Source organism: Synchiropus splendidus, chromosome 3 (genome assembly GCF_027744825.2).
Source record: "Synchiropus splendidus isolate RoL2022-P1 chromosome 3, RoL_Sspl_1.0, whole genome shotgun sequence".
In the NCBI taxonomy this organism is placed as follows: Eukaryota; Metazoa; Chordata; class Actinopteri; order Syngnathiformes; family Callionymidae; genus Synchiropus; species Synchiropus splendidus.
This window is the reverse complement of record NC_071336.1, coordinates 11038507-11064843: the sequence shown is the minus strand read 5'-3', so window position 1 is coordinate 11064843 and position 26337 is coordinate 11038507. Positions and strand designations below refer to the sequence as shown.

Below are 26337 nucleotides of genomic sequence, written 5' to 3'. Positions count from 1 at the left end.
CAGCACACACACACACACACACACACACACACACATCTCCACTCATTAGCACAAGAGGCGAGATTGGTGATAAAGTTGCGATTGACCTCCGGAGACACACACAGACTAGCTCACAGACACAGTTTCAAGATCCTTCTGGGTATATATATTGAAAGAAGTTTATTTTAAAAGGACACACATAAATAAATAATGTTTTGTGTTTGGTCCATTCATTGGTGTCATCTTTGACCCGACTGTCGTCTTGACTGAATGATGCACCTGTGTGTTATATAGATATGATTTAAATATCCATAAACAGATGTGTGCACCACGCTGACTATATGCCCATTGATTCGGCAGGAGCGTGGGTGCGTGCGTCCGTGAACCCTCTGCTCCATTAAGTATGTTTGTGCGTGCGTGCGTGCGTGTGTCAGGTATCGAATTACCTTATTAGTCTGCTCTATCATGCAAATCAGCTCCACATGTTATCCAGGTTGGTGTGAGTCCCAGAGGCAGCCTTCCTGAATTCACGGTGGGACCAGGGTGGTGGTGCTACCCACTGACCGCACACCTCACTCTTAAGCACACACACACATCAGATGATGGCAAATGTAGGTCACTGTCAGAGTGTCATAAATTCCAGTTATATCCTCTTAGGCGAAGAAAATCCTGAATCACTGGCTGGACTCCGACACGGTATTCCCAATCTGGATCCAAGAATGATTTCAAATCCCATTAGTTATGTTTTGATCCGACGTCCTCCTGCTGGCACTGAACCTGTGGCAAACTCCTGGGGGTCGATCACCTCCTCCACCTTACTTATTCATCTGGCTCTCGCCGCTTCTTTTCGCTCTCACACACTGGTCCGCTTTCATTTTTCCATCCTTCGGAGGAGCTCGTTCTCCATGCAGGTAGCGAAGCACACATCAAACCTAAAATGAAATGAATTACAGTCACACCATTCATGGACATGTCATTCTTCTGAGGTTTGAAAGATATGTGATAAATTATCTTCCACAGATTAAGAAAGGTACAAAATTATGAAACACCTCAGGTCGCTCATGCATCTTGTCAGAGGTGGGAGGAGACCAAGGGCCTGACCTGACCAACCAAAAATAGAGCGTGCAATATATCTGCTTGGGAAAAAAATCTGCAGTGCATATGTTAGATCTATCATTGGTACTGTATTGAAGATGAATAGACTGAAGGTTTGCTGCCCATGTACTTTTGGGGAGGGGATATGTTTTTACTCGCACACCTACCACCACCCTTTTGTATGCTAGCTGGCAACTGAAGCTCAAGAGACTTCTTGGACTTGTGGAAGATAGATGGACTGATGGATCTGCCAGTGTTCCCTTGATAATATAATCAGTGTATAATATCATTTTGTTTATATTTTATTGTTATAGGTTGCAGAACATGCTTGCTTGTTGAATATTACCTGAAGGATCTGCACTCCGTGAATAATGGTTCCATCCACTCAGTGAGCCCTGATTCTGTCTTGATACTCTGGCCAGAACCCCACAACGGTGGGCATGCCTCATACACACACACACACACACACACGCACGCACGCACACTCACTAACACGCTCTTGCACTAAGTAGTCATGCAGAGCTTCTCTGCAAGAAGCCTCTGCATCTCTATTCACAGACACCGACACACACACTCACGCGCACACACACATTCTTGCAGGCTAATGAACAACTGTGCCATTGATCAACTGCATAATGTCTGACACACAAATACATGCCTGCGCTGTACCCACAACCAATACAACTCTAGACTATACCAGTGTGTGTTTTAAAACAAAGCTCTTGTTTGGACACATCATCTGTCTCTTTCTTTTCATGCAGAAAGCTTTTGAAAAAATAAATAAATATATAAACTCATCATCCTCATCCGTCACGATTAAAAGACAGTAGAAGTACTAACCGTGTTTCTCGGATCATTCCTCTTCAACAGTCACGTCCCTCTATCTGCTCCGTGGAAAAACACCCGTCTCTCTCGCTTCCCTCTCTCCGTCTCTCCTCTCAACAGCTGCAGCCCGCTCCGTCTCAGCTCCCGTTCTCCCGACAGGCTGATTGAATTTTAAGTCATGTTAATCCCACTTAACAGGTACTGAATGAAAGATGGGACACAGCAAAAGAAGCAGGAGAGGCAGATAACAGAGAGGGGAAGAGCTGGCCGCTGTAGAAAGACGTCCGCTTTAGTGACTTTCTCGCTCCCTCGTTCTCCTGCAGCGCATTGTATTGATTGTCCTGTCTCTGTCTTCCTCCTCCTTGTTGCTGTTGCCTGTTATTGTTGTTGCTTTATCCGCTGTGTAATTCCTGAGCAGGATGCTCGGAAGGAGGACTGTGATCTTGCTGTGGTGGCGTCAAGTCTCCAACTGAGTGGAAGAGAGAGGGAGAGTGCAGGAGAGGGAGAGATGGAGGGCTGGTGAGGAGGAAGTGAGCAGGGGTGCTGAGGGCAGATCAAAAGATAGTAAAATTAATTACCTCTATTTTCTGCTCCATATTTTTTATCTCCTACGATGGAGCTCCTCGTATGTCACAGCTACAGTAATTATTTGTGAATGGCGGCCAGAAAGTTGGAATTGTAATTGGCACAGTTGTTTTCCGAGGGGTGGGGACATAAAACTGCACTTTAAAGCACAGTCGTAAATAAGATCAAATTTGAAAACCTGCTGAACCTCATCACATCTTCATGATGTGTTTAAGAAGGCCAGCCAAAAGCAGTGTGGACATTAGGCACTCTCGCCAGATGTCTTGCCTCCTTCCCCACTACTGAAATTTATGTTTGTCCTGAAAATTATTGTCGCTCTTCTTTCCAAGGAGTCAGGAAATTTCTCATTGACCCTGTGTCTGTCTTCTCGAGTGTTCTTCTCTTTTCATCTCACAGAGCAGAGGCTCCAATTCTATGTTTCTGCTCTGCAAAGATCAGCTGCAGGAAATACACCAGTGTTGTTGATGTTTATTTCACTGGTCTTTTGTTATTTATGCCTTTGTCATTGTGTCACGCTTCTATACAAGCACTTCTGTCCTTGGATCTTCAGGAGAGACGTGAGGAAAATGTTGGTTTGTGCAAAACTATTGATTGATGTATGTTGAGATAAACAAATGGGGAAAAAAAAGAGCTTTTTAAAAAAGTAAAATAGTTATTGTTCAACTGAAAAGGAAAGAAATGGTTTCCCTGCTCGAAAATGTTACAGATTTCTTGTTTCTCCAATTTTGTTGATACCTTTTTTTCCTGGTGAGTTTTATTTCAGATGTGACAATTTCTCATGGAAGTGAATTCTGCAGAAGATGAGCTCGCAGGGAAACAGCAAAGTGACAGTCACTTTCTCCTGCACATTTAGCTGCCATGAGCGTCATATTGAATGACAGTTGGGGTACCAACCAGAATGGATTCAATTACTGTAAACCAGGGATGCAGCAGGCAGCCTGAAGAAGAGTAGCATGAAAAACAGCCATTGATGAGCCCTGTATATCCTCAATTACTCGGTACTGAGACTCTTACATATTACCTGTACGCGCACAGTTGCAAAAAAATTTATTTATTCATTTCATTTATTTATTTTTTTGGTCGTTGCGTACATTTTTTTGGGGTGTTCTTTTCTTACTACACAACTTAGGTTTGTTCATACACTGATTTACTGAAAAACAAATGAGCACATTTCAATGAAACTTTCAAGGTTGGTTGGAAATGGTGTAACGTGGGAGTGACGTGTGTGATGAGCTCCACACACCATGGTATAAATACCTACAACCGAATTTCTGATTTTAAGCATTTGATCTATCTGTTTTTTCTTATCAGTGATCAATGTTAGAACAAATTTCCCCATGTCCCCAATTGTGATGTTTTATGATCTTTTTCCTCATTTGTTCCGCAAAGCCAAAATCATTGTCCGCTTGTCCTTCAACCCTTAACCTTGTGATTCTTTCACATCACCATATTTTGTAGATATCCACCTCCAGAAATGTTGTCTTTATTTTCAACGCTGAGGTAAAAGTTGGCCGTTGAATTTTCTTCTTCCATTCAGCTGTCAGCTGCTTCGGTGTGCCTGCCAAAGAACTGGAGCCATTCCCAGTTTCATTCGGCTGATATCCCCAACACTGAGACAGACAACCAGTCACACGTCCATTCGTACCTATGGGCCTGAAAGTGACAACAGTCAAACGGTGCCCACCTGAGGAGGCACATTCACATCCAAGAATATTCTTTTCAGAGCCAAAGAAATACATGATGACATGATAACAAGGTGTTGAAATTAGGGCCACGATTGTAAGCGATTAATTTTGTATTGATTAATTCCAGATAAATGATCCAAATCATGCAGAATAATCGCGTGTAAACATTTTTGATGGAGACTAGAGGAGATTTGCCTAATGGGAAGTTTTATTTTAAGAAATCGCTCGAGCACTTCCTCCTTGATTTCATGTTCAGGTTCAACTTAAATCTTGTTATTCTGATGTCAAATATTAAAGTCTATTCAGCCAAGATGAATTAATTATATATTAAAAGCAAACTTAATCAATTGGAGTTTTTTTTTGTTTTGCTTTAACCACCCCTTTATCATGATTACACAGGGACTTGTCGTGAAAATCATGGCCAGATATTTGTGACTTGCTGGTATGAAAACAGACATCCAAAAGGTGTTAAACCTCAACATTAAACTTTAGTCTTCAGCTTGCTCAGAGACAAAGACAAATGTTGAAATATTTCAGCAGACAAGCGATAACTTTTCTCTCTCTGAATGTTCTCCAGCTGGTGCGAGGCTCACCAAATAGCTCTTTTTGGTCAGGTGCAGATGGTCTGCCTGGAAGTTTTGTTTTACTTCCCCATAGAAAGTAATTTCACTGTCTTCAGAAAGATCAGGCTGCCCTAGTGTTAGTGTGCCTCCAACCTTAATAGCGGGGGATTGTGATCCATGCTTTCTTTCTCTTACCTTTGGTATTTTCAGCAACAAAAAAACTACATCAGGGTTTTCAACCATTCTTAACCACCCACTCTCCTGCCTTTGGATCCTCTATATGCCTCGTCTATCAGCTGTCTCCCTCAGAAATGTATCACCTTGCAGAGAATATGCTCAGAAATCCCGACTTGAACTTGACCGTTATACCTGGGTCTTTTTCTCCCTGGATTTGAGCATATTAAACTTTCAGATGCTAACTCTGATCGAGATGTTGAAGGCCGGCAGTATGAGATAAAAGTTGTGTGGTATGACAAGAAGAAGAAAAAGCCTGGAGCACCAGGAATCTCTGTGGGTCATCCTGGGATGAGAGCGGCAGTGAAGGATGATGATTAAGAGCAAGAAGGAGATGCGGAGGGCCGAGGAGGCACGGCATCTCTGGAGGCGTCAGATAAGTAAGGAATAGAGCGCTTACACAAGACGAGATGTGACGAGTGGACTGATTGATGGCGAGCAGATACCAATGGAGTGTAGCTGACTTCAAACAGCAGCCAGGACTAGATTTCCCTGCTGCGATGATAGCTGCTGGAAATATCTGTTTAATACAAGAGAACCACAGCCAAGTGTCTGTGTGTGTGTGAGTCCCATTACTGAAGCAGAACCTTTAACATCAGAGACCCGAATCTAGAATGAAGTTGTGGCCGCCAGTCACACATGAGCAACATGGCGGCCTGGAGTGCAGTGTTCAGGCCCTATACTGTACATGGATAAAAATGTTTTCAGTCCAGTATTCAGTACGTATTTGGAATTTTCACCTGTTAGTGAGTAATCGACTGAAAATATATCTAGGCAGTTCACCAGAATTCCATAATGACTATGAGAACAAGCAGTTCACGAATGCAAGCAGTTGGAATGACTTTTCTGCATCAGGTGTCTACGTTCTACAAACGTCTGTTATTGAGAGAAACCTGTTTCATGGTCTCTGATATTGAATCAGGACACCCCTGAACCCCTTTCTGCAGGTCCGACTGCTGAGGAAAGACCCAGGACACAATGATAGCCAGAAACCAAAGGGGGTCATAAGTAGATGCTTTATTATTAAACTTTGGGGATACAGAGAACAATACAACTGTGTAGCTGTGGACCACAAAAAAAGGCATTTGAGTTGATTTCCAGATTTAATAAACAAGGTCAAATGAGAGTGTTTGCCTTGCCTGGAACCATAATCAATGACTTCCTAAAATGGAAATGCTGCCCCAACTACCATCAAATGAAGTCAACTCATCATGGAGGCATTGAAAACTTTCTCATTAACGCTGAGTTCATTGCTTCAGCTTGTTGGTGGAACAAATCTGAACGCTGTACATCAACAACACGTTAAAGCTACCACTGTAGAAAATTAACCTTTCATACATATGAGTTAATTTTACTCTCGCATTATTATTTCTTGTGATTGAGTTATTCATCTCTTTTTTTCCCTCTCTGTTTAATTGGACATGGATAATTAACTGTGTCTACACACATGAAAAAACAAGGTTTGACAAGAAAAACTGCAGGAGAGTCAAACTCATTCAAGCACAATGTCATGAATAAACATGCTTTGCTTTCTCTGCTTTTCTCTCTCCCGGATGACAGGACGTCGCTGTCGAGTTATTTCCTCAAGGTTATGTGGACTTCCTTGACTGCATTTACATTTTTCATGAGATGGAAGGTACTACAAGTTACTACAAATCTGTCCAACATAATAACTTGGTCCTTAAAATATGGTGGGCCTGCTGCGACATTTAAAATAATGCAGTCACAAGTGTGACCATAATAAGCAGTGTAGAATATATTCATGTTTTAAATACTGTAATAAATGCTGTCAAATTCATGGAATGGTAAACTATATTTCCTCAGATGAGTCACTGCCAAAAGTTGTACCAAGACATTCCACAGACTGATACTCTGCGTCTGACTGTCACAGATTTTGTGCTTTTTTTTCCCTGCACTAGCTCAAACTTGGCTCCCAGCGAAGTCCAGGAGGAGAACTCTGACATATAATTCCACCCAATCATGTCCTATTTACACCGTTCCGCTTCATGGCTCATTGATTCGGGATTAATCAAACCTCTGGTGTTTTGGCAGTGCTCCTGGTGTCGAGGGGGTGGGATGGTGGGGGAGTGGTGACCTTGTTCAGTGAAACTACCCAACGTGACCTGCCGTTGATGGATAAAGTCAGGTCACCATTTAGAGGGACTAATCTTTAACCCAGTGACTTGTTAGCTTTTAGAGTCGCCGGGCTGATGCTTATCCAGCTCACCAACTCATCAGAATGTGTCAAGCAGACATTTGTCACGTCTGACCTGAGATGAAATTTGTCTGTGCGAGTCAACGAGTGCGGGTGTTTTTACTGAGCAATGTCATGTGCAGGAGGTCAGAGCGGGGTTGGTTCTCTCGTTTGGTGCCAGTCGGTTAAAAAATGTGACATTTTATGACCCGCTATGGCTATAAACACTTGTCAACTTTTGGGTTGCTGGCAGACGCCTGAGGATGATCGAAGTCCTAGATCTCAAACCTCAGTGCCAGGGAGCTGAATATTTCCTTCAGTGAAACCGTTCTTTCACTGCAAAATCAGAAAACCAAATTCATAAAATCTGTTCAGTTCTTCACTTATTTATTTTCGTTTTCACAGTAATTGATGAGAAAAAATACATTAAAACTAAAAATATACAGTAATAGCTGCCCAATTTTTTTTAAGTTTGCCAGACAAAAAATGTGGAGTAGTATGTAGTAACATTTAAGAGCAAAAATAATGCAGGAAAAACCATGTATTTTCGTCGTCGATTGCCAAAAAGAAATGTAATGTCTCTTCAAAGCAAAACAGATGATGCCTGCTCTGGATGGAATGATAAATAATACATGAAATGACCCTGAACAAGTGTCAGTGGTTTGTTTTTAACAAGCTTCTGTCTGACACGTACGTGGTGTGTTAGCTGCTAACCCAAAATAACATCATCAATCCATGCTCGCCTGGTTTTCAAACATACTTGCATTGAAACAAACTTAAAATGTTTGTTTCAATGCTTTTGTCCATGATGCCAATTAAGCGAGAATTGCCAATTACTGAGACGTGGTTTACATCTCTCCGCCATGCATACTCACTTGGTTTCAGTTCAGTTGTTGTTTGTTTGTCCCGCAATTACAGTATTTTGAAACACGGAGCCGTCAAATGGCCCACATTTAGCTTCCCGACCCATCTTAGATATAAACAAACAAACATAGTTAATGAGAGAGAAAATGTTGGGAATAAATCGGAGGTCTGCAGGGTAAATTTATACACTTGGTGCACACTTCAGGCAGTTGCCGTCGACATTCTTCTGTCTGGGTTCCAATTTGCTGACACAGCACAATTTAAACGTGATTTTGTTGTCATGGCCCTTGTGAGTTGGAATTAGAAAACCTCATGAGAATCCTAGGTTATGTCCATGGCAGAAACGCTCCCTTTAAAAAGTACGTCCAGCCAATGTCTGCAGAACCGCAATGACGGGCACGTTGTCGTCTCATGTCTGGCTTATCTTATCTGCTCTGTCACAGTCACAAGTGGCACCGCCATGACACGTGTGCGCACACACACATACTCCTCAGGCACGGTGAATGGGAAGGAGGCTCAGATCGAAGGGCAGATCTGCTTCCATTTGTCTCAATCTGCAGATAATGAGAGACAAGGCTACACACACACACCGGCGCGCACACACAAACACAGTGCGTGGTCTAATTTCTGCGGCAGCTCGCGTGTCGTTCTATTTTATTTCCATGGCATCAGTATTCTCGGCTCACTGCGTCTGCTATTTTCCCAGTAGTCATAAGGAAACTGTCCAACAACATAAGGGAACACACGCTAAATATGCAGCGGCATTACAACACTTCGCCTATGCAGCCAAAAGCATACAGACCCACTTTGTAATAGGCTTGGAACATTGACACTCCTCTGTTTAAATGGCAAACTACCGTTTTTTTCATGCCCACATTAGCCATGAATGTCCATCTGGCAACCTCGATATCACTCTAGCTATTTGTATTAAATCTGTTTCTTTAAGCGCTTATCTGTCACCGATCCACTCATTCAAACATCCCATCATTCATGTCTCTTCAAAACTGTCCTTATTGTAAGATTACTCATTGTTGAACTTGAACCACCATTTGGCGAGCGAAAATCGATGATGTTGCTTGTTACACTTTCACGCTGCCTCTGAATTATTGCTGCTCATATTCTAGGTTATGTAAACGTCTGGTGGGTTCATGGTGTTTATTTTGGGGTTAGATGGTAATAAGACTATTTTTAGTGGACTTATTGGGGCAGAAGATTCACCTTTCTCAAGTGAGACAAGCTGCTGCAGAGACAGCATCAGAAATTATGTCAACAGTCTGTCATTTCTTCTTCCCAAATGTTGTTGTGGGTTTTGCGTCTCGGTGCTCAGTGCTGCATGCTAAAAAGAAGCTTTTTTCCCTTGTATCCCAAAACCAATTCTCTGGAATTCAGGCTGCTAGCTTGGTGATCCGAGTGCTCCAAAGCGTCTTCACTCTTGCCCGAAATGTCATAAAGTCAAGGGAGAAAGGCTGCGTGGGTAGTTTGTTAGTCTTGTGTCAGTGTTGTGTTTGGGTCACAGGAGTTCAGATTAGTTCCACTGAAGAGCCCAGCACCACTTCTGGCAACCTAATAGAATTACTCAAGATTTTTCCTTGTTCAGTCCTTGAAAAATGTGTGGTTTTGGATAAACCCGAAGATTTCTGACCGCAGGGCGTGAATATCCTGCCCCCAATGAGACCAATTCCTAGTCAGATGAACATTTATGGCCGCAGCTCTGCCCAGTGTGTGCTGGAAGTGAATCCTGCAGCGCAGGACATCAATTCTCAGCTTTGTGTTTCCTCCACAACCACCAGTCGAGCTGATTGCAACAAGCCCTGATAACAAGCATCAGCAAGAATCAGTGCAATCCATACGAGTTGAACACTAACAGCTGCGAGTGTACTCTCACTAACAGCAGTCAATGCTTTTAACATTTTGTGTGTATTTAATAATGCATTGTATTTGGTTTGGTGAATTATTGATGGAGGCTAGTGTTGAGCAGGTGAAGTGATGAATACTCCAAAATATAAATCTGCAGTTCGTCCAGATTACAAAGCATCGAGCACCCTGCACTGGAAAACCATCAGTTTGTGATGTTTTGGATTGGTAACATTCTTGAGCAAACACACTCTCTTTGTCTTGTAGTCTTTTACGACCTGATGCTGGTGGGCCTTTGGATATGTGGTGCTTGCAGATGGGTGTGCGAGCCCACATTCAGGAGCAGTTTCATCAGTTGACATTTGAAAGGCTTAGCAAGGTTCATGTGTTCATCTGGCTTCCCCCATACGAGCTGTCAGTCGCTTCAACAGTGCAGTGTATGCATTAGATTGCACCCAGTAACTGGGCAGAATGTTATTTGTTGCTTGGTTTTAGAGTACATTGTTTTCATGATCCGTTAACATCCAACACTATGGTCCTTTTACTGAGAGGAGAGCAGCAGCACATCAGCTACAATCAAATGTTTATTTTAATAATCTGTCTTGAATGGAGCAGTTGTGAAGAAACTGCGATTCGGAGTGTACAAGGTTTCTTTTGTGTGTACAAGAATGATTTAATCACATGAGGCAGCTTGCAAATTGGAAATAATTTGTGGTAAAATTTAGAAAGGTCAATAATATTGAGGCTGACAAGCAAAATGTGTTCTATTAAATCAAAAATCATAACCATGAGTCGTCCTGCTGAGAGCTAATCTCTGCTACATGCTGTTGATCCTCTAATGTTGTGCCTCATTTGCGTCTCCTTTCTTCAAGAGGCCAGAATGTGTTCATTCTAATGTTTTCAAACGTTTTGCCTTCTCTTCCACAGACCAACATACCTTTCCTCCAGAATGTACTGTCCAACAATCAGTTCCTTCACTCCACCGTCGACACTCAGTTTATTGATGAGAACCAGGAGCTGTTCAACCTCAAACCCACCCAGAACCGAGCCCAAAAGCTGCTCCACTACCTTGGTCAGTGTCCCCCTGCAGTGTTTTGTCTCTTGTGGAAACAGCAACAGGTTTACACCTAATATTTGTTCCAGGTCATGTGATGGTGAACGGACCAACAACGCCCATCCCAGTAAAGGCCAAGCCATCCTCCACCGACCCAGTCATCCCTCCTGTTACCATGGGTACGTCATTCAATCTCTGGCCGCTCTTACCTTGACAAGATGATGCCAACATTGTGACATCAATCCTGTAGTTACAAAGTTACCATGGCAACGATGAAGTGACCAGATTAAAGGTCGATCAACAAGGTCATCATGGCGTCTGAGGGGACTTTTCCTCAACTTCCATGCTGAAGTGAAGACATGACGTGACCAATAATTCCATTTTTCTATGCTATTGATGCTACATTTTGCATGTAGGTTTAATGAGTACGTTGAAAATGCACTGTAACCTCAGCTATTAAACTGAGATGTGTTCAGGTGCTCACAGATTACATTCATCAGTAGGTTCAGTCAATTAATGACCACCTACTTCATGTTTCTTGATCATCTGTGATCGTGAATGCAAATGGTTTTTCATGTGAAATACTTGTTGAGAAGACATGCACACCTGCGTGTTTCCTCACTGGACCAGGCTGTGAATGCAGCGAGGGATGGTGGGTTTTATCCCACCAGAGTCCAACTGCTAAGTGAGGTCAACATTTGCCTCCAATCAGGTCCAGTTTAGAAATTCAACGAGTGAAGCGAGAGAGTCCTGGAATATACATATTAATTTGTGTTTCAATTTATCTTCACACTTACTTTGTTCCTGGGTGTGTGCACCTGTCAACCACATTCCGGTCTTTGTTGCGGCTTCACTGTGGATTTTATTTATTACCTCTGCCAGTTAAGTTTTGACAGTTCTAGTTAAAAAGACTTTTTCCTTTCAACCAAGTCTATTTTTAAAACAAGTCTTTATACAGCTAAACGTAATTTCTTTTAAACATATTTATTCATTCAAATTCTTGTTTGCTCACAGGGGTTTGTTTTTGGGAAACATAAAGAAGTGTAAAACACGAACGTTTCTTTTGAAAGATCCTGTATTTTGTTGTTCCATGACTTTTTGTACAAAGCTACACGCACCTATATTTAGACTTCTATTCACATGGTTCCTATTTCCAATGTGGCTATAACTGTCACAGGCGACTGTGAAATTGGCTGGTGGCAACAGGAGGAAACAGCTAGTCGTGTGAAGGCAGCTATGTAACTGCATTAAGGATGAATGTGGCGCATGAGTTCACAGCTCCTGAGCTGCAAACATGCATTAAAAACACGCATTCAGAGCTTTGTCAAGCGTTTTACGTAGGTTCTGAGGTAGAGGCGAAGGTGATGAAGAATATTTGTCAAGGCAGCGAAAAAAACAAGGTAATACGAAAGGTTAGTCCCCTATTTGTGCAATAAATAAGGTCTTTTCAAAGTTCACTGCTAATGTCAAAATTCTAGACGCCCGCATCCACACCCTCTTGTACAGTTTACTGCTAATTGACGTTGCCCGTATTTTACTTTTTTTTTTTGTTTATATAATTTTATGCTGCATGCTATCACCCTTTGATGCTATGTTTGCCATATTTTGATCTCAGTGACATCCGTGTTTTCTCATATTGGCGATGAGAGCATCACTCGTATGGTGTTAGTGCATCTACATATATGTGGAAGTGGAGATCCAAGAGTGTTTTGGAGAGATTCCATCAGCCCAGGTCTTGCCAGTGCAGGGGTGCCCATTGCTGTGGTCAAGGTCAATTGTGATGGGGGTGTGAGTTGATAGTGCATGAATAAATAGTTGTCAACCAATCGTCACCCTCATTATAACATTTGTGTCTGAGGCACCACAAACATTAGCCACTGCTCCACAGAGCTTTCTGACCCAGCGTTTCATAGCGCTTCGCCTCTGCCGTGCTGACGCACGTCCACAAATCAATCACGAGAGACGGAAATATTCCACTTTTTCAATTGCACTTTACAATGGTGGGAGTTATTTATAGCTTTTGAGAAGCCAGAAGAAAGTCAGAACGATATGCAAAACATGGCTGAACGGTTTGACCACTGCCTTTCTTGACTGTGACAAACACGGACTACAAAGCTGAGATGTAGCTAATGTATTTCAGGCCTGGTTAATGACGATAGGGGCCAGTGATAACATGTGACCTCAATTTTGTGCCTCACATCATCATCATAGCCGTAAAATACAATTCACTTCAATCTGAATTTTGGCTTTGCTTTTCCACCTCATATTCTGTCTTTCTGTTGGAAGAGAAGTGAGCCTTATTGCATTTACGATACCGAATCTCAAAGTCTATTGATTTTTTTTTTTTTTTGCAGAAATAAATGTGTGTCAATCTGACACAAACTTCAACGTTGGCCTCACAGGAGTGTTAGGTAGACTGGATAAGGTCAACCACCTGAGGTGAAAAAAAAAAATCCAACACATTATGAGGCCATGAAAAGTTTTTTTTTTTTTTTTAATCAAAACTTAGAAGCTCCTGCTGCCGATTCTCACTGCTGCTGCTCCAAGTACATGCAGTTCCCTGACACTTGTGAAGAACCGGGGCGATGTGTTTCATGGACTCCATTTCCCTGCTGCTAGCTATCAGCGCTCAAAGTATTGTGTAAAAACAGTCAGCGCACTTTTGCACTGACAATCCGAGCCAAGACGAATGAGGAATTTAGCAGGAACCCCTCGGTGGCATGACATGCCAACAGTGGGAGCCTCTGTGAAACCACTGAACCTGATTGATCATGGAGAATTTGATCTGCTCTTCCACTTGCAAGATTAATTAAGTGAGACACCGGTATTTGTCCTTGAGGAGGTTTTAAGCTGCAATAATGTCTTGTAAGTGTCTGTTCCGGTATGACGAGACGGAGGAGTCAGTTAGCTCTCCACAGGGTCCATTTAATATCTCTGGGTCTGTAATGAAAACTACAAACACATTAGCTGATGGAACAAGCCGAACCAAGCCTTTTTTAATTCAACCCACAATAATTTTAATTCATTTTTCAACTGTGACCACTGAAATTAAACAGCGTTTTAAGTGTAATATGGCCAAACTGATTAAATTAGAAAGTGTAATGAAGTGAATGAGATCGATGTAAAAAGAAAGTCTGTGTTTAACATGGTCTCTCTCAAACATTAAACTCTCACCAAACATCAAATGAAAACTTAATCATAATAAGCATTAAGGAATGAAATGCATGTTGTTGGTGAAGTTTCATTTTCTGGTCGGCGTATATGAAACAATAATGTCCAGTTGGTCTGGAGTATATTCATACAATTCACACCCAACCTTTTTATTTAATACATGTGTTTCAACAGTACATTTGTGCCACTTGAATGTGTGAATATACTTTAGCTGTTTTGAGGATCCTTCTTTCTTGATGTTAAAAAATGAAGAGGCGTCTAGAAACAAATGAGCATGAGTCAGCGGCTGTTATTTTGGTAAAGGGTTATTTTCCTATGGAATTAGAAATTCACATGAGTCACTGAGGGACAAGTACGTTTGAGCGGGTGCTGCGCACACGCGTCCTGCTGAGCTTCCATCCCTGCCTTGAGAGTGGTGCAGCACTGAGAGGAAGAACCTGGCCACTTCTTTTGAAGACGTGCTAACAAGTTATGAGTGGAGCTATTGAATAAACATGAGTGTCAGTTTATCATTCAATCTGCTTTCTTCTATCTTTTCATTCACATTCTTTCACACGACACTGAACTCAACATAGGTCAGTTATTATCTGTCAATTTGAGCAAGCCACCAGGTTGTTTCGGTTTGCTACAGCTTTATTTTAAGACATATGTTTCGTGGTGTCATTTTGCACCTCTGGAGAGGTAGAAGTATTGGTGGCGCTTTGCATATAAATGTTTATTTTTCTAGGCGACCCTCCGGTTGGGTTTCGTGATGTGCTTCTCCGCGACGGTCCCGAGGGTTTCGCCAAAGCCATCCGAGCTCACCAGGGTCTGCTGCTGATGGACACCACCTTCAGAGATGCTCACCAGTCGCTCCTGGCCACCAGAGTCCGCACCCACGACCTGAAGAAGATCTCACCCTTCGTCAGCCACAATTTCAACAACCTGTTCAGTCTGGAGAACTGGGGAGGTCAGTCTGCCTTTGCTTGCATGGGTTTGTCCTACAGGTGTGACTTTGAGTTCACCCCTCGCCCATAACACCCGGGGATGACTCCATGCACACACAAACAAGAAACATGTCAAAAAAGTCTAATCAAATTCCAATAATTTTCTTGTTAATTCAAATTTATCCGTGCAGTATTGAACAAGTACAATGTGATGCACATGAGCAGTATTATACTGAGACTTTTACGTCTTTGATTTTACAGGTTGAACATTTTTTATGATTTGTTGGGACTGAATCACTGAGGGGATTAGATTCACTGTGGATTAAATCTGGTCCGCGTGTCGTGTTCCTGTGAAAATTATGGTAACTGGGTCACATTTCCATAGACGTATGGATATCTGTAGTGAGGCGCTGTGGAATTCTCTCTGTTCCATATAAAGAAAAAAAGCTCTGATCTCTGATTCCACGCTGCAGCCATCTATCCTGGGATGAATGCAGAAGCACCTGCCGGCAATAAAGAGAAATCATGGATACCATAAAAATTGATTGGGGAGGATTAACTGTCCTCCACTTCAGCAGAAATGCAGGAAACTGCTGACAAGTTCCTTTGTGTCAATATTTAAATTATACACAAAGAATTTACTATCATGCTCACTTGGTGACTTCAGCATTTTTTTTTTTATGTTAGACTGTCATCTTCGTGTTCTGTGGTGCAAAAATAGCAAACCTGAATTGTTATGTTAAAATGATAACCTTGAAAAATTGGATGAATAATTAAGCAAAGAGAGTCGCTGATGTATCCCAGTGTTCACTGAGCCTTGTGTTTAGCCTCCTCCGGGGCTGTTTGGTCACTGAGCCTCCTCCTGGTTTTCATGCCGAGGGGTCCATCACTGAATCTCAAGCAGGCTGGGAAACACAATTAAGACATAGTCCGAGTTGCGGGCCAAACATAATAAATATTGAATAGATTGTCCACACTTATATAAGGTAGACGAGATCAATTCTTCATGGTCAGTTGTTTTTTTTTCTTGGCTTCTGAGTTATTATGGACTGGAAATTAATTTCATGTCAACCATTTAAAGCTTTTGGCTGGCAACAAGTATTGATTCGGCAAGTCCCATTCCTCCAGTTTTGTTTATGCCGGTGTGACCAGGCATGCATCACCCCCTTTCTGGAAACACTGTGATATCCCAGGGTCCATTTTATTTAGTTGACACTTTTATTTATCCAGAGAGACTTACAATTTTGCCTTTCAATGAGCAGCCCAGCTGCTATTTTGCAGGTGATGGGACACGTGAGCAGACACACGGTGCTCAGCCCTCTTTATCACAATGCTGTCATGAAAAAATAGCTGAGGGGGCAGGTTTCTTTTGTTTTTCTCCCCTGAGAGAAAGTAGAGCTGCTGCTTCTCCAAATATTAAGTCTTTAAGAGTGTCCCTTATTCGCTTTCCACGACCAAGTAGAGAGACCTGGGAATTCAGTGAATTCACCTGAAAGATTGGTGGCTTCATGAAGCCATCAGTGTGCACAAAAACTGGACTCTGAAAATGCTTGTACACATTGTAGTCTGACTGTGGGGGGAAATTTTCCTTTTGTCTTTTTTGAATTCAAATTAATCTCATTGTCTTGCCTGCTTGTAACCATTAGCTCCAGTAAGATGAGGCTGGCTTGTAGCCCCTTCGGCAGTCACAGAACTCTGGAAGTCAACAAAGATGAGTGATAGTCTGTGTGAGCAGCAGCTGCTATTGACCCAACTACTGTAAATGTAGTCAGTGACGAGGGCAAAAGGTGAGGCGTTCGGACAATTACGTTGTGTACCAGTACACCTTCATTGGGCTTCATTTGGAAATGAAGAAAATTTCACCCAAAGTGGATGAATAAGTCACTATTCATCTGAGTTTCCATCTCCAAGCACCAGTGAGGAAGTTTAGTATTCGGTTCAGAGTTTAACGACAAGAGTGTTGGATCAGCAGAAAACCACTGCAGGCCTCCATATTTCTGCCTGATAGCATAAGTGATCCTCTAATCTGCTGGCAGAGAGGGAAATGAGAGATGGCTATCTCTTTCTTTCTTTTTTTTAATCTTCTTCCGCTTTTTTTTTCCTCCCACTGGTACATTTCTCATATCGATTGTTAGAGGAATTGAAGTGAAATGAAGAAAATGAGAAGGAATAACTATCAGATATGAGGAACGTCTGCTGATATGCTCCGCTCATGGAAGTGACTGAGGACTCAATATCTTTACACTGATAAATGCAAGGAAACGTGGGGCCTGAAAATTATTTATGATTCAGTCTGACTTCTTTGTTATTCACAATCACAGTGTGTTCAATGCCATTAAAGCAGTCCGATGTGGTTTCATTTTTCTGAGGAAAACTTGACCTTCGGTTTTTCTGATGAATTAACATTTTATCTACATATTTATCTTCGCTTCTGGGACGATTAAATGGTGACAAAACTTTGCCTGTTGCATGACAACAGACACATACCACTCAGGCAGATAAACTATTTTGATTCGATGGTGTTTTTATGCAGGACTGAAAACAAACTGTCATCCATGAGTGCTTTCCTATTCATCTCTCAGCCAATTACCTTGAGTCCTTCTGCACATGAAGCAACATGTCTCTCCATCGTCTGGGAGGAGATGATGTAGTGAGGAGCAGCTGCCTCACAGCAAAATAGTTGTGGGTTCCATTCCATCTTGAGTGTTTATGATCTCATTGTGTTTGCATGGACTCCCCTGGCCATCAATTGCGGCTGGCGGGCGTTTAGATGAACATGCTTGTTGTCCGCTGGTGTCTGGGCCGGGACAGAAACATTCAGCAATGATCACAGTCGTGGCAGTACACAGGGGAGCTTCCAGTCCTTGCATCTGTTACATAAATGACATTAGCCCTAATTTAAAAAGCTGTGGAAATGTTGCTGTGTCAGTGAATGAGTGTAATCCTCTTATTCCTGGTTTCGCTCTGAACGAGGGGGAATGTGGGAGGCAGTTTAGTTTGGCTTTAATGGAGCAGAGATCTCACAGCTTTACTAATAGTTAGGGAAGCCTTATCTCAGTCTTCATTTAATATGGACCAGATAAGTGAGGTTTGTACATACACAGAAACACACATTTGTAAATGTCCTTGTGGGGACCTCTCATTGCCATAACCCTTTCCCCAGCCTCTCACCCTAAACCTAACCATCCAAAACAAATGGCTAAACTTAACTAGGGCCTGAACTAAACTGAAATTCAATTATAATGACTTATTTTGGCACTTCCTTCATCCTCAAAAAATCCTTGGAGTTGCAGCACAAAACAATATAGTATGTCCTTACAAGAAGGTGTTTCCAAAGGCTATACAAGGACACACACCCCTTTGAGGTTGAGGTGCACAGTGCAACGACTTGTGTATCTACGGGACTAAACTCTTCTACTCACTATCTACCGATAACTCAGAGTTACACCTTAAATTTGCTTTAACATTAAAATGTCCAACTTCTTGAAGATGTCAGGTTAAAACTCTGAAAATACCTTGGGGTGGAATTTTGACCAAACACTCTCTCAAACTGTTCCTGCACAAATTTGTTGTGGATTTTGGATCAAGGTGAGAATAATCTCACATTTGAAGGATCACTTCTCCTCAGGGCGTTAAACTCTTTAAACTTCTGATCAACAAGAGATGAAAGCTGACATTTGAGATGAAACATGAGTTTTGTTGTGTGTGTCTGTCCAGGAGCTACTTTTGACGTGGCCATGAGGTTCTTGTCGGAGTGCCCATGGAAGAGACTGCAGGAGCTTCGAGCCCTCATCCCCAACATTCCCTTCCAGATGCTGTTAAGAGGAGCCAATGCTGTGGGCTACACCAACTACCCCGACAACGCAGTGTTCAAGTGAGACTCACATTCCACTCAGTCACAAAGACTGGTTATTTATATCACTACTCTGGGATTCATTAGAGAGGTTTTGAATCTTGGCTCACTGCTGAGATAAGTCAGTCCTCTGGGTTCATCTCTATTATCTCAGATGCACATGATTTAACCCTTTACCCACCATTTTTTTTCCATGAAAGAAATACATGTTGTTGTCACTATTTCAAAAGGTTTTAGCTTGAAAATGGGTCATGATAAAGGCATACTGTTACTGTAAAATGACGCCAACTTTGGGATGCGAGTGAATTCATGAATATGTAACTTATGACATCACCGTGCGGCAGCCATCGTGAGTTATATAACTTTTACAGATGTTTATCTGATCTACTGGTAATACTCATCTCTCAAGCGACAGTGATGAAAGCTGGGCATCATCTTGGCTGTTGATCGTTGAATAGAGAACAAGGATTTGTTGTCACTATATACAGAAGCAGTGTCACTTTCTGCTTCAAAATATGAAGCTGTGTGAATATTCCTCTTCAGAATCTCAGTCAAATTGACTCTATTGCTCTTTGTTTTGCTCCTACGACGCAGCTACAGCCTTCTTGCCTGGGAGGAGTGGTTTTCAAACTCATTGCACCCTGAACCTTTGATAGAGACACGCCCACAAGTGTTGCTCAGATTGAAGATACAGATACTACATCTTCTGTTATATTTGCAGCTTGGCTTGTTTAAATGCAGCAATGTTGCCTGTCGCAATTTTGTAAATCTGCCACCTCTGCCTCTTTTTCTTGGAGTCTTTTAACAATCTCCATTGATGCACATCCCAATTATTCTGTTTACTTTTGTGCATGTGCATCTGTGGCCTGTGCATTGATATTTCAGTTCAGCATCAGGTCACTTATCCCTCCTTTCCCTTAAATAATGACTGGCACATCAAACGCAAGACATCAGTCAGACAAACTGCAGTTAATTGTCCTGCTCTCTTAATGAATAATTCAGTGGAATACACATAAATGACTAGAGGCTCCATCTTATCAATTCCTCTCCCCATCAGTGAATGCACTCATCGTTGCTGTTTTTCTCCCCTCTCTTGTCAACATTTATCCCCTCTGCTCTCCATCTGTTTTTCCTGCATCTTATGTACTTGCTCCTAGACTATCTCTTTCCCTCCTGCCCTCCGTCACCCATTTCCCCGCTCTCCTAATCTTCCTCTAACGCTTACACGTGAGAGTAATTACATGTTTATGTACTGCATTGTTGTCTTGGCTCATTGAACGAGTCTTTATGACGGCTCGTGCCGTGGATTCATGGCTGAATTCATTCTTTTCATAAGCTTTCCTTTCATAGTGACTCATTGTGCTCTCAGTACATGATCTATTTGTCACTCAAACACTCTATCTGCTTCGGTATTTTCATCTTAGAGCTTCCAAATGCAAATTTTGTCTCCATATTCACAGCTGCTGCACCACTGATATCTAATCACAAAACCCAACTTCGTTGGAATTCTTGTTGGAATTGAATGTTAAATGCACAGAATGTGTTTTGTGTTGCAGCATGAGCTCTGCTTCAGCTTACCGATGCCCAGTCCTTACTAACCAGTGAAACTCTAGCTGCTCTACATGTCTATTCTAAACTCATCAGTGTAGTGGAGGACGGTGGCCTATCAAGAATGAGCTTTAAATGTAGGGCGATAACTTGAGAAAAGACATCATGAGTGGACATTAGCTGCATGATGGAGATCCGTGCTCTCACACATCACATTACAGCACCCGAATAATCGATATCGTGTGTGAATAAATGGAAACGTGTGAACCTATGAACATTTTAAATGACCTCTTAGTCTTCCCCTTTACTAATATAAATGTAGTCAATACAATAGCTACACACATTTTCTGATGCTAATAGACATGACCAGTCACATCCAAACAACCCTCGTCGATGAAATCCCTAGGAAAAAACTGAACCCATATTGAAGAAGTTTCTAAATTAACATACAGTAAGCATTTTATTTTATGAGTCACTTTGTGTTGTGAGTGATGCCTTATTTATAACACGTTTTTCACACTTTAGCAGTGCACCAAATGGTTCACAGTGGGACGATACCTAGATAACTTCAGAGCAAATGCAGAATAAAATCTTAAATAAAGTAGTAAAGTATGCAGCAGTGGCTCAGGAAATTCCCCTCCAGCATCACCAGAGTCTTAATGCAACTACCTTTGTCCTAGCATCACCGGGTGGTCGAAAAGACTTTCTATTACAATTCAATACATTAAAGGACATCTCATGGAATCTCATTTTCTTGCACACTGTGATGCTACTTTGAAAACCTTGTGGGGATATTAAGCAAGTGTTTTGATTTATTTTTCTTCTCTCCTCCTGCTATGGAGAAAGTCAAAGAACCAGCAACATGAAAGGGTTTGGTTTGCGGATTGAATGGATGAAAGAAACAAATGAATTTGAAGGTATCTTCATGATGTACAGTATCTCACAAAAATGAGTAAAGCCCTCACATTTCTGCAAATATGCACTGAATAACTGACACTCTGGTACAATGTAAGAAGTCAATGTACAGCTTGCATAAGAGTGTAAACTTACTGTCCCCTCCAAATAACTCGCCACACTGCCATTAATATCTATACCGCTGGAAACAAAAGTGAGGACAGCCCTTAATGAAAATGTCCAAATTGGGTCCAGTATTTTATGTGGCCACCGTTATTTCCCTGAGCTTGGAGTTGACCTGAGCTTCACAGGTTGCCTCTGGAAACCTCTGCCATTCCTCCACGACGACATCACTGAGCTGTTGAATGTTAAAGACCTTGCGTGACCATTTATCATTCTCATTCATTTTTATATTAGTCATATCTATTGTTATATGCAGCTTGAAGGTGTCCGTCGGTCTGAAGTGCAGCTTTGACTGGGAAACCAGTTTAATAAATTCTGAATCATATCGGTTTATTGTCAGTTAGGTTGACTCAAACACTTGTTCCATGCACCGCAGCTCTTCATAAAAGAGTTCCAATATTTTTATGTGTAGTCTGTTTCTGATAAGTGCTCCATAGCCACTGCACGGATGTTTTGTAAATCAGAAAAAGACTTTCCACAGGTACACTATAAATTGCGCATGTATGGAGTGCATGCAATGGCTTGTCTTGCTGCCTCCATCTGGTCTGACGTTTGTGGTGCGTGCATGTTCACTGATGTATAATTCTAAATGCAAAAAAAGAAAAAAGGATTCTTATTCACAGACTAGGAAGATCTTTGCACAAGAGAGTCCACGTTTACAGGCGAGGAGATGGATTCAAACTGTTTAATCCCACCTCAGATGTGACTGTAAATTCCATCAAGAATAAGGACGAGCTCATTGTGTGTTTGATTTAAACCTTAATCCTGCTTGTAATCTTGCGCACAATACTTCATGTTCTTGTCAATAGAAACACTTGGTTCACTCTCCGATGTGCTCATAACCTCCATTTCTCAGCTTCTTCTAGACTCTTATCTTCAGCTGGTAATTACCTTTATCCTTAGCACATGGTCAGTGATTACTGGTGCAGATGAAGTGTTAGGTCCATGTCATGTTGAGATGTGCAAGTCAATTTTAGTTCTTAACACCAAACCTTATGTTCAGTCTCGTTTTCAATGTTGATTCATATTATATTTTATATGAATTCCTGTTAGCCCTGTCCAGTTCTGAGTTTCAGTATTACGCTCATGTGAGATTGATCATGTGAGACTTTCAAAAAGAGAGATTGTAAAAGCACAGTTAAGATGTCACACTGCTGCCTGGAGAAGAGAAACATGCATCTTTTTTTTCAGAAAAATCAAGGGAATTGCTGACATCAAAAGCATCACTGCAGGCTCTATTAGCTTTCAAGGGATGTGTGATGTTCATCATATTTTCTCACATTGTATCCTCATCCAGATTGAATGTATCATTTCTATTGAGGAGCTTTCGTGAGTGAAGACATTTCAGAAAAGGGTGGAGCTATTCTCCTTTGGTCTGTTGCCATAGTACCGTAATACCTCTCATTTAGATGTGTTGTATATAGTCTGTAAGATGACGCGAGTTCTTGTGAAAAAAACGTAGAAGCATAACATTGTGTTGATTCTCAACTGAAATACCTGATAATTTTGGTCAGAATATGAGATGGGTTGTAATGAGACTGGACTTAAGTTGTGCTGTGAATGATGGCAATATGACATGTTCTCACTCCACAGATTCTGTGAGGTGGCCAAGGAGAATGGCATGGACATCTTCCGTGTCTTTGATTCCCTCAACTACCTACCGAATATGGTCCTTGGTATGGAAGCTGCAGGAACAGCAGGGGGCGTGGTGGAAGCCGCCATCTCTTACACGGGGGACGTGTCTGACCCAACAAGGCAAAAATACACACTAGATTATTACCTGAAACTGGCAGATGAGCTCATCAAAGCTGGAACTCACATCCTGTGCATCAAGGTGAGAAGATAAATCTGTGACTACTAACACCCAGAAGCCTCATGTATGAATGCCTGCAGGACATGGCTGGTCTCCTGAAACCAGAGGCCAGTAAACTTCTAATCGGATCTCTTCGGGATCGCTTCCCTGATGTGCCAATCCATGTTCACACTCACGACACAGCTGGAGCAGGTGTGGCAGCCATGTTGGCCTGCGCTGAGGCTGGAGCAGATGTCGTGGATGTGGCGGTGAGTTTGTCTGTTTTATTGCTCAGAGCGTTTTGGAAAGCTGAGGAGACACTGGTGTTTTGAGGGTTAACTATTTAGTGGACTCCCAAAAGTGAGTGCACCGATTCATCGATGTTATGATTTCACCGATTAAGGTGGCTTTGACAGTGCTGTGAAAGTTGTTGTACTGATGTTTGTGAAGAACTCAAACCGTTTTATTTTCTCATGAACATTAAAGGAAAAAACACCCAACAAATGTGAGCATTTAAACCAATGAATGAATCTATTTGTTTCATCCTGGAGTTTGAATTACGTGAATTATAACACATGGAGCTGGAACAAATCCTCCAACTTCATCTTGTCTTCATACTTACTGCATAAAAGTACTAACCATGACCTACTTATGGTTCTGCTTACTTCAATGACCAATAGCACTCACCGCTCACAGGGACCACACGTGTGGTCTGACTTTCATTCCACACTCAAGGACAAGATGCAAACACAATAAGCATGTCTCAAGTGATTCAAGTATTCCTCAGCATAACGGTATGAATTTACATGAGGCAGGTGTGAGCTTAGCAACTTGCCTTCCAAAGCAGAAAACGCAGAATAAATCTGTAACATTTTTTCTGTGTGTATGTGTGGTGAGATGCAGTGCAACGTTCTCACAAGACATTTTGACATGTTGGTGACAATCTGCAACAAATCAAGTAACAAGTGTGTCACTGAGCTTCAGGCAGGACTGTGTTTACCTGGTTTTGAGAGGTGGTCCACCAGGCCGAACAGGGGAGGAATGCATGCATAAAGTTCATAGAGTTGAATCCTGAAAAACAATCACCAAATCATAGGTGTCTAAAACATAGTGTAGTTAACTATTAATGACCACATTAAATAGTGTTGAGGCTGCCTTCCTTTAATTCCATCAGTACCACAGAAGATCCCTACTATTCTCACTCCTAAGGCATCACATATTGAGGGATGTCACCTGGGCTTTTTGGTGATGCAGAAGCGGAAGCAGAGGAAGAGAAGCACTGAGGTTTGTGGATGTGATAAAGGAGGTATGAAGATGATAGGTATGACCTAAGAGGATGCGTAAACAACCAGAAACTGACATGCTGTGGCAACATCCATTGCCATAAGCAAAAGAAGAAGGTGATGCAGAAGTCAGTTACATCTTGACACGTTTGGCTTTCAGTAGAGGCAAGTGTTTCACCTCCCGCAAGTATAATGAAATACAAGCGAATCTTTGTTTCTACGCTGTCTACTGGTGAATTGCCCACGAGACATCTGCTTTTGTCTTCTCAGGTGGATTCAATGGCAGGGATGACCTCGCAGCCCAGTATGGGAGCCATTGTGGCCTGTGCTAAAGGGACCAAACAGGATACTGGTAAGACGCAAACACCTAGTTTTAAAATTCAGCATCATCGTTTGATGTTTAAATTCTTCTGACGGGGAGAGACTTGTAGTGCGTTTTTCTTGGCGACTTCTATTCAGATAGAAGTAAAAAGAAACCGACAGATTGTCAGTAATTGCCGCCTGTGGCGAGTCCTCACCTCAGTCGTCATGGCAGTGGAGGGAAAAAAAAGAAGAGTGCGGTTAAATCTGAAACTGTTTAACATATTAATGCCAGCGATTCTGGAGGTTATGTTGATGATCATTGATTAGCTGCAAAGCGAGTCTTCAGTCATGGCTTCCTTCAGATGCGTGAGGGTCTCTTCAGCTGCTCCACGATGAGATGACAGACTCTGGGGATATTTCTGTGCCCTGTGTGCGGTCTGCCATCTTGCTGTAATTATTGAGATTCAGAGCGGAATTCTGTTGCCACTCTGAAGAAAGATTTTTCAAAAGCCTTCATTTTGTCAAGTTTTTCTTTCTTGCAACTGCACCTCATCCATAATATTTCGTCCTGAACTCAGATCACGATGACCAGCTGTGACTCCTTCACCACTCTCCTTTTTTATGTATAAACTCTTTATGTAAACTAATGGGCTGCACATCAATGAGAGTATAAACTAATGATAATTTCAAAGGCATGACATTCAGTTTTTCAGTGTATGTGGCTTCATGATCCGTCTGTGCATCTTTGACAACGTATCTGTCCTGCGACTGCAGAAGAAATGCATTTGATGGCTCATTTTATCCCACCCAAACAGACAGGGTTCTTGTTCTCTCCGCATGTGGCATGTACACGTTAACATTTTGTTCTGTGCTGAGCTGTTTGATGGTTTCATTTAATGGAGCCCTTTCAATTGCTGTTGGAGGGAAGGCTGAAATGGCACTTTATAAATTGTGGTTTGCTGAAGCTTTTAAAGATGAAAAGATGGCAGATAAGCCTCATGCTTTTGACAATCTAAAGTTATATCTAGACCATACAGGTTTCTGTTCCCTGCACATGCAAGATGACCCATCTGTTAACCAAATGTTACCCATTTTAAGAAATTATCGCATGTGTATTAAATTTGTTTTATTGCCCTCAAGTATTGGCTGGGAAGAAAAATGAGTTTGGTGTGAGGAGCAAGACGGCAAGAACAGTGTACAGTATCACGGTGAGATAGGCCCCAGGAAGTTATGGTATATATCTCACTGAAGGCAGTGATGTTTTAAACACAAACCATTGAATAGAGTGAATAATTCTTACAATATACTGGTAATTGATTGATCAAAGGCATGGTTCCACGTGCTGTTTGTTAGAAACTGCGTTCATTTTCATCTCGCTGAGGAGTTGCGGGTTTGATGACGGTCTCCTTCAGCTGAAGCAGATCAGCGGCCTCATCAACAGGAGAAGAATCT

General features: G+C 41.9%; 2 protein-coding genes across 2 annotated transcripts in view; one reads left to right on the top strand and one right to left on the bottom strand.

Annotated features, from left to right (window-relative positions):
* Positions 1 to 2387, bottom strand: part of LOC128755271 (leucine-rich repeat and fibronectin type-III domain-containing protein 4) — a 30625-nt gene extending 28238 nt beyond the window's left edge. Inside the window, exons 1-2 of the mRNA XM_053858485.1 lie at positions 1915 to 2387; positions 426 to 911 (exon numbers count right to left, since the gene is read on the bottom strand). The gene's annotated coding sequence lies outside the window, so the exon portion shown is untranslated. The remainder of the gene's footprint in view (positions 1 to 425; positions 912 to 1914) is intronic.
* LOC128755270 (pyruvate carboxylase, mitochondrial-like) overlaps positions 1 to 26337 on the top strand; it is a 174878-nt gene that overhangs the window by 131034 nt on the left and 17507 nt on the right. Inside the window, exons 13-19 of the mRNA XM_053858484.1 lie at positions 10806 to 10950; positions 11022 to 11111; positions 14831 to 15052; positions 18747 to 18903; positions 23101 to 23341; positions 23401 to 23568; positions 24853 to 24934. Coding sequence (XP_053714459.1) covers positions 10806 to 10950; positions 11022 to 11111; positions 14831 to 15052; positions 18747 to 18903; positions 23101 to 23341; positions 23401 to 23568; positions 24853 to 24934 — 1105 coding nt within the window. The remainder of the gene's footprint in view (positions 1 to 10805; positions 10951 to 11021; positions 11112 to 14830; positions 15053 to 18746; positions 18904 to 23100; positions 23342 to 23400; positions 23569 to 24852; positions 24935 to 26337) is intronic.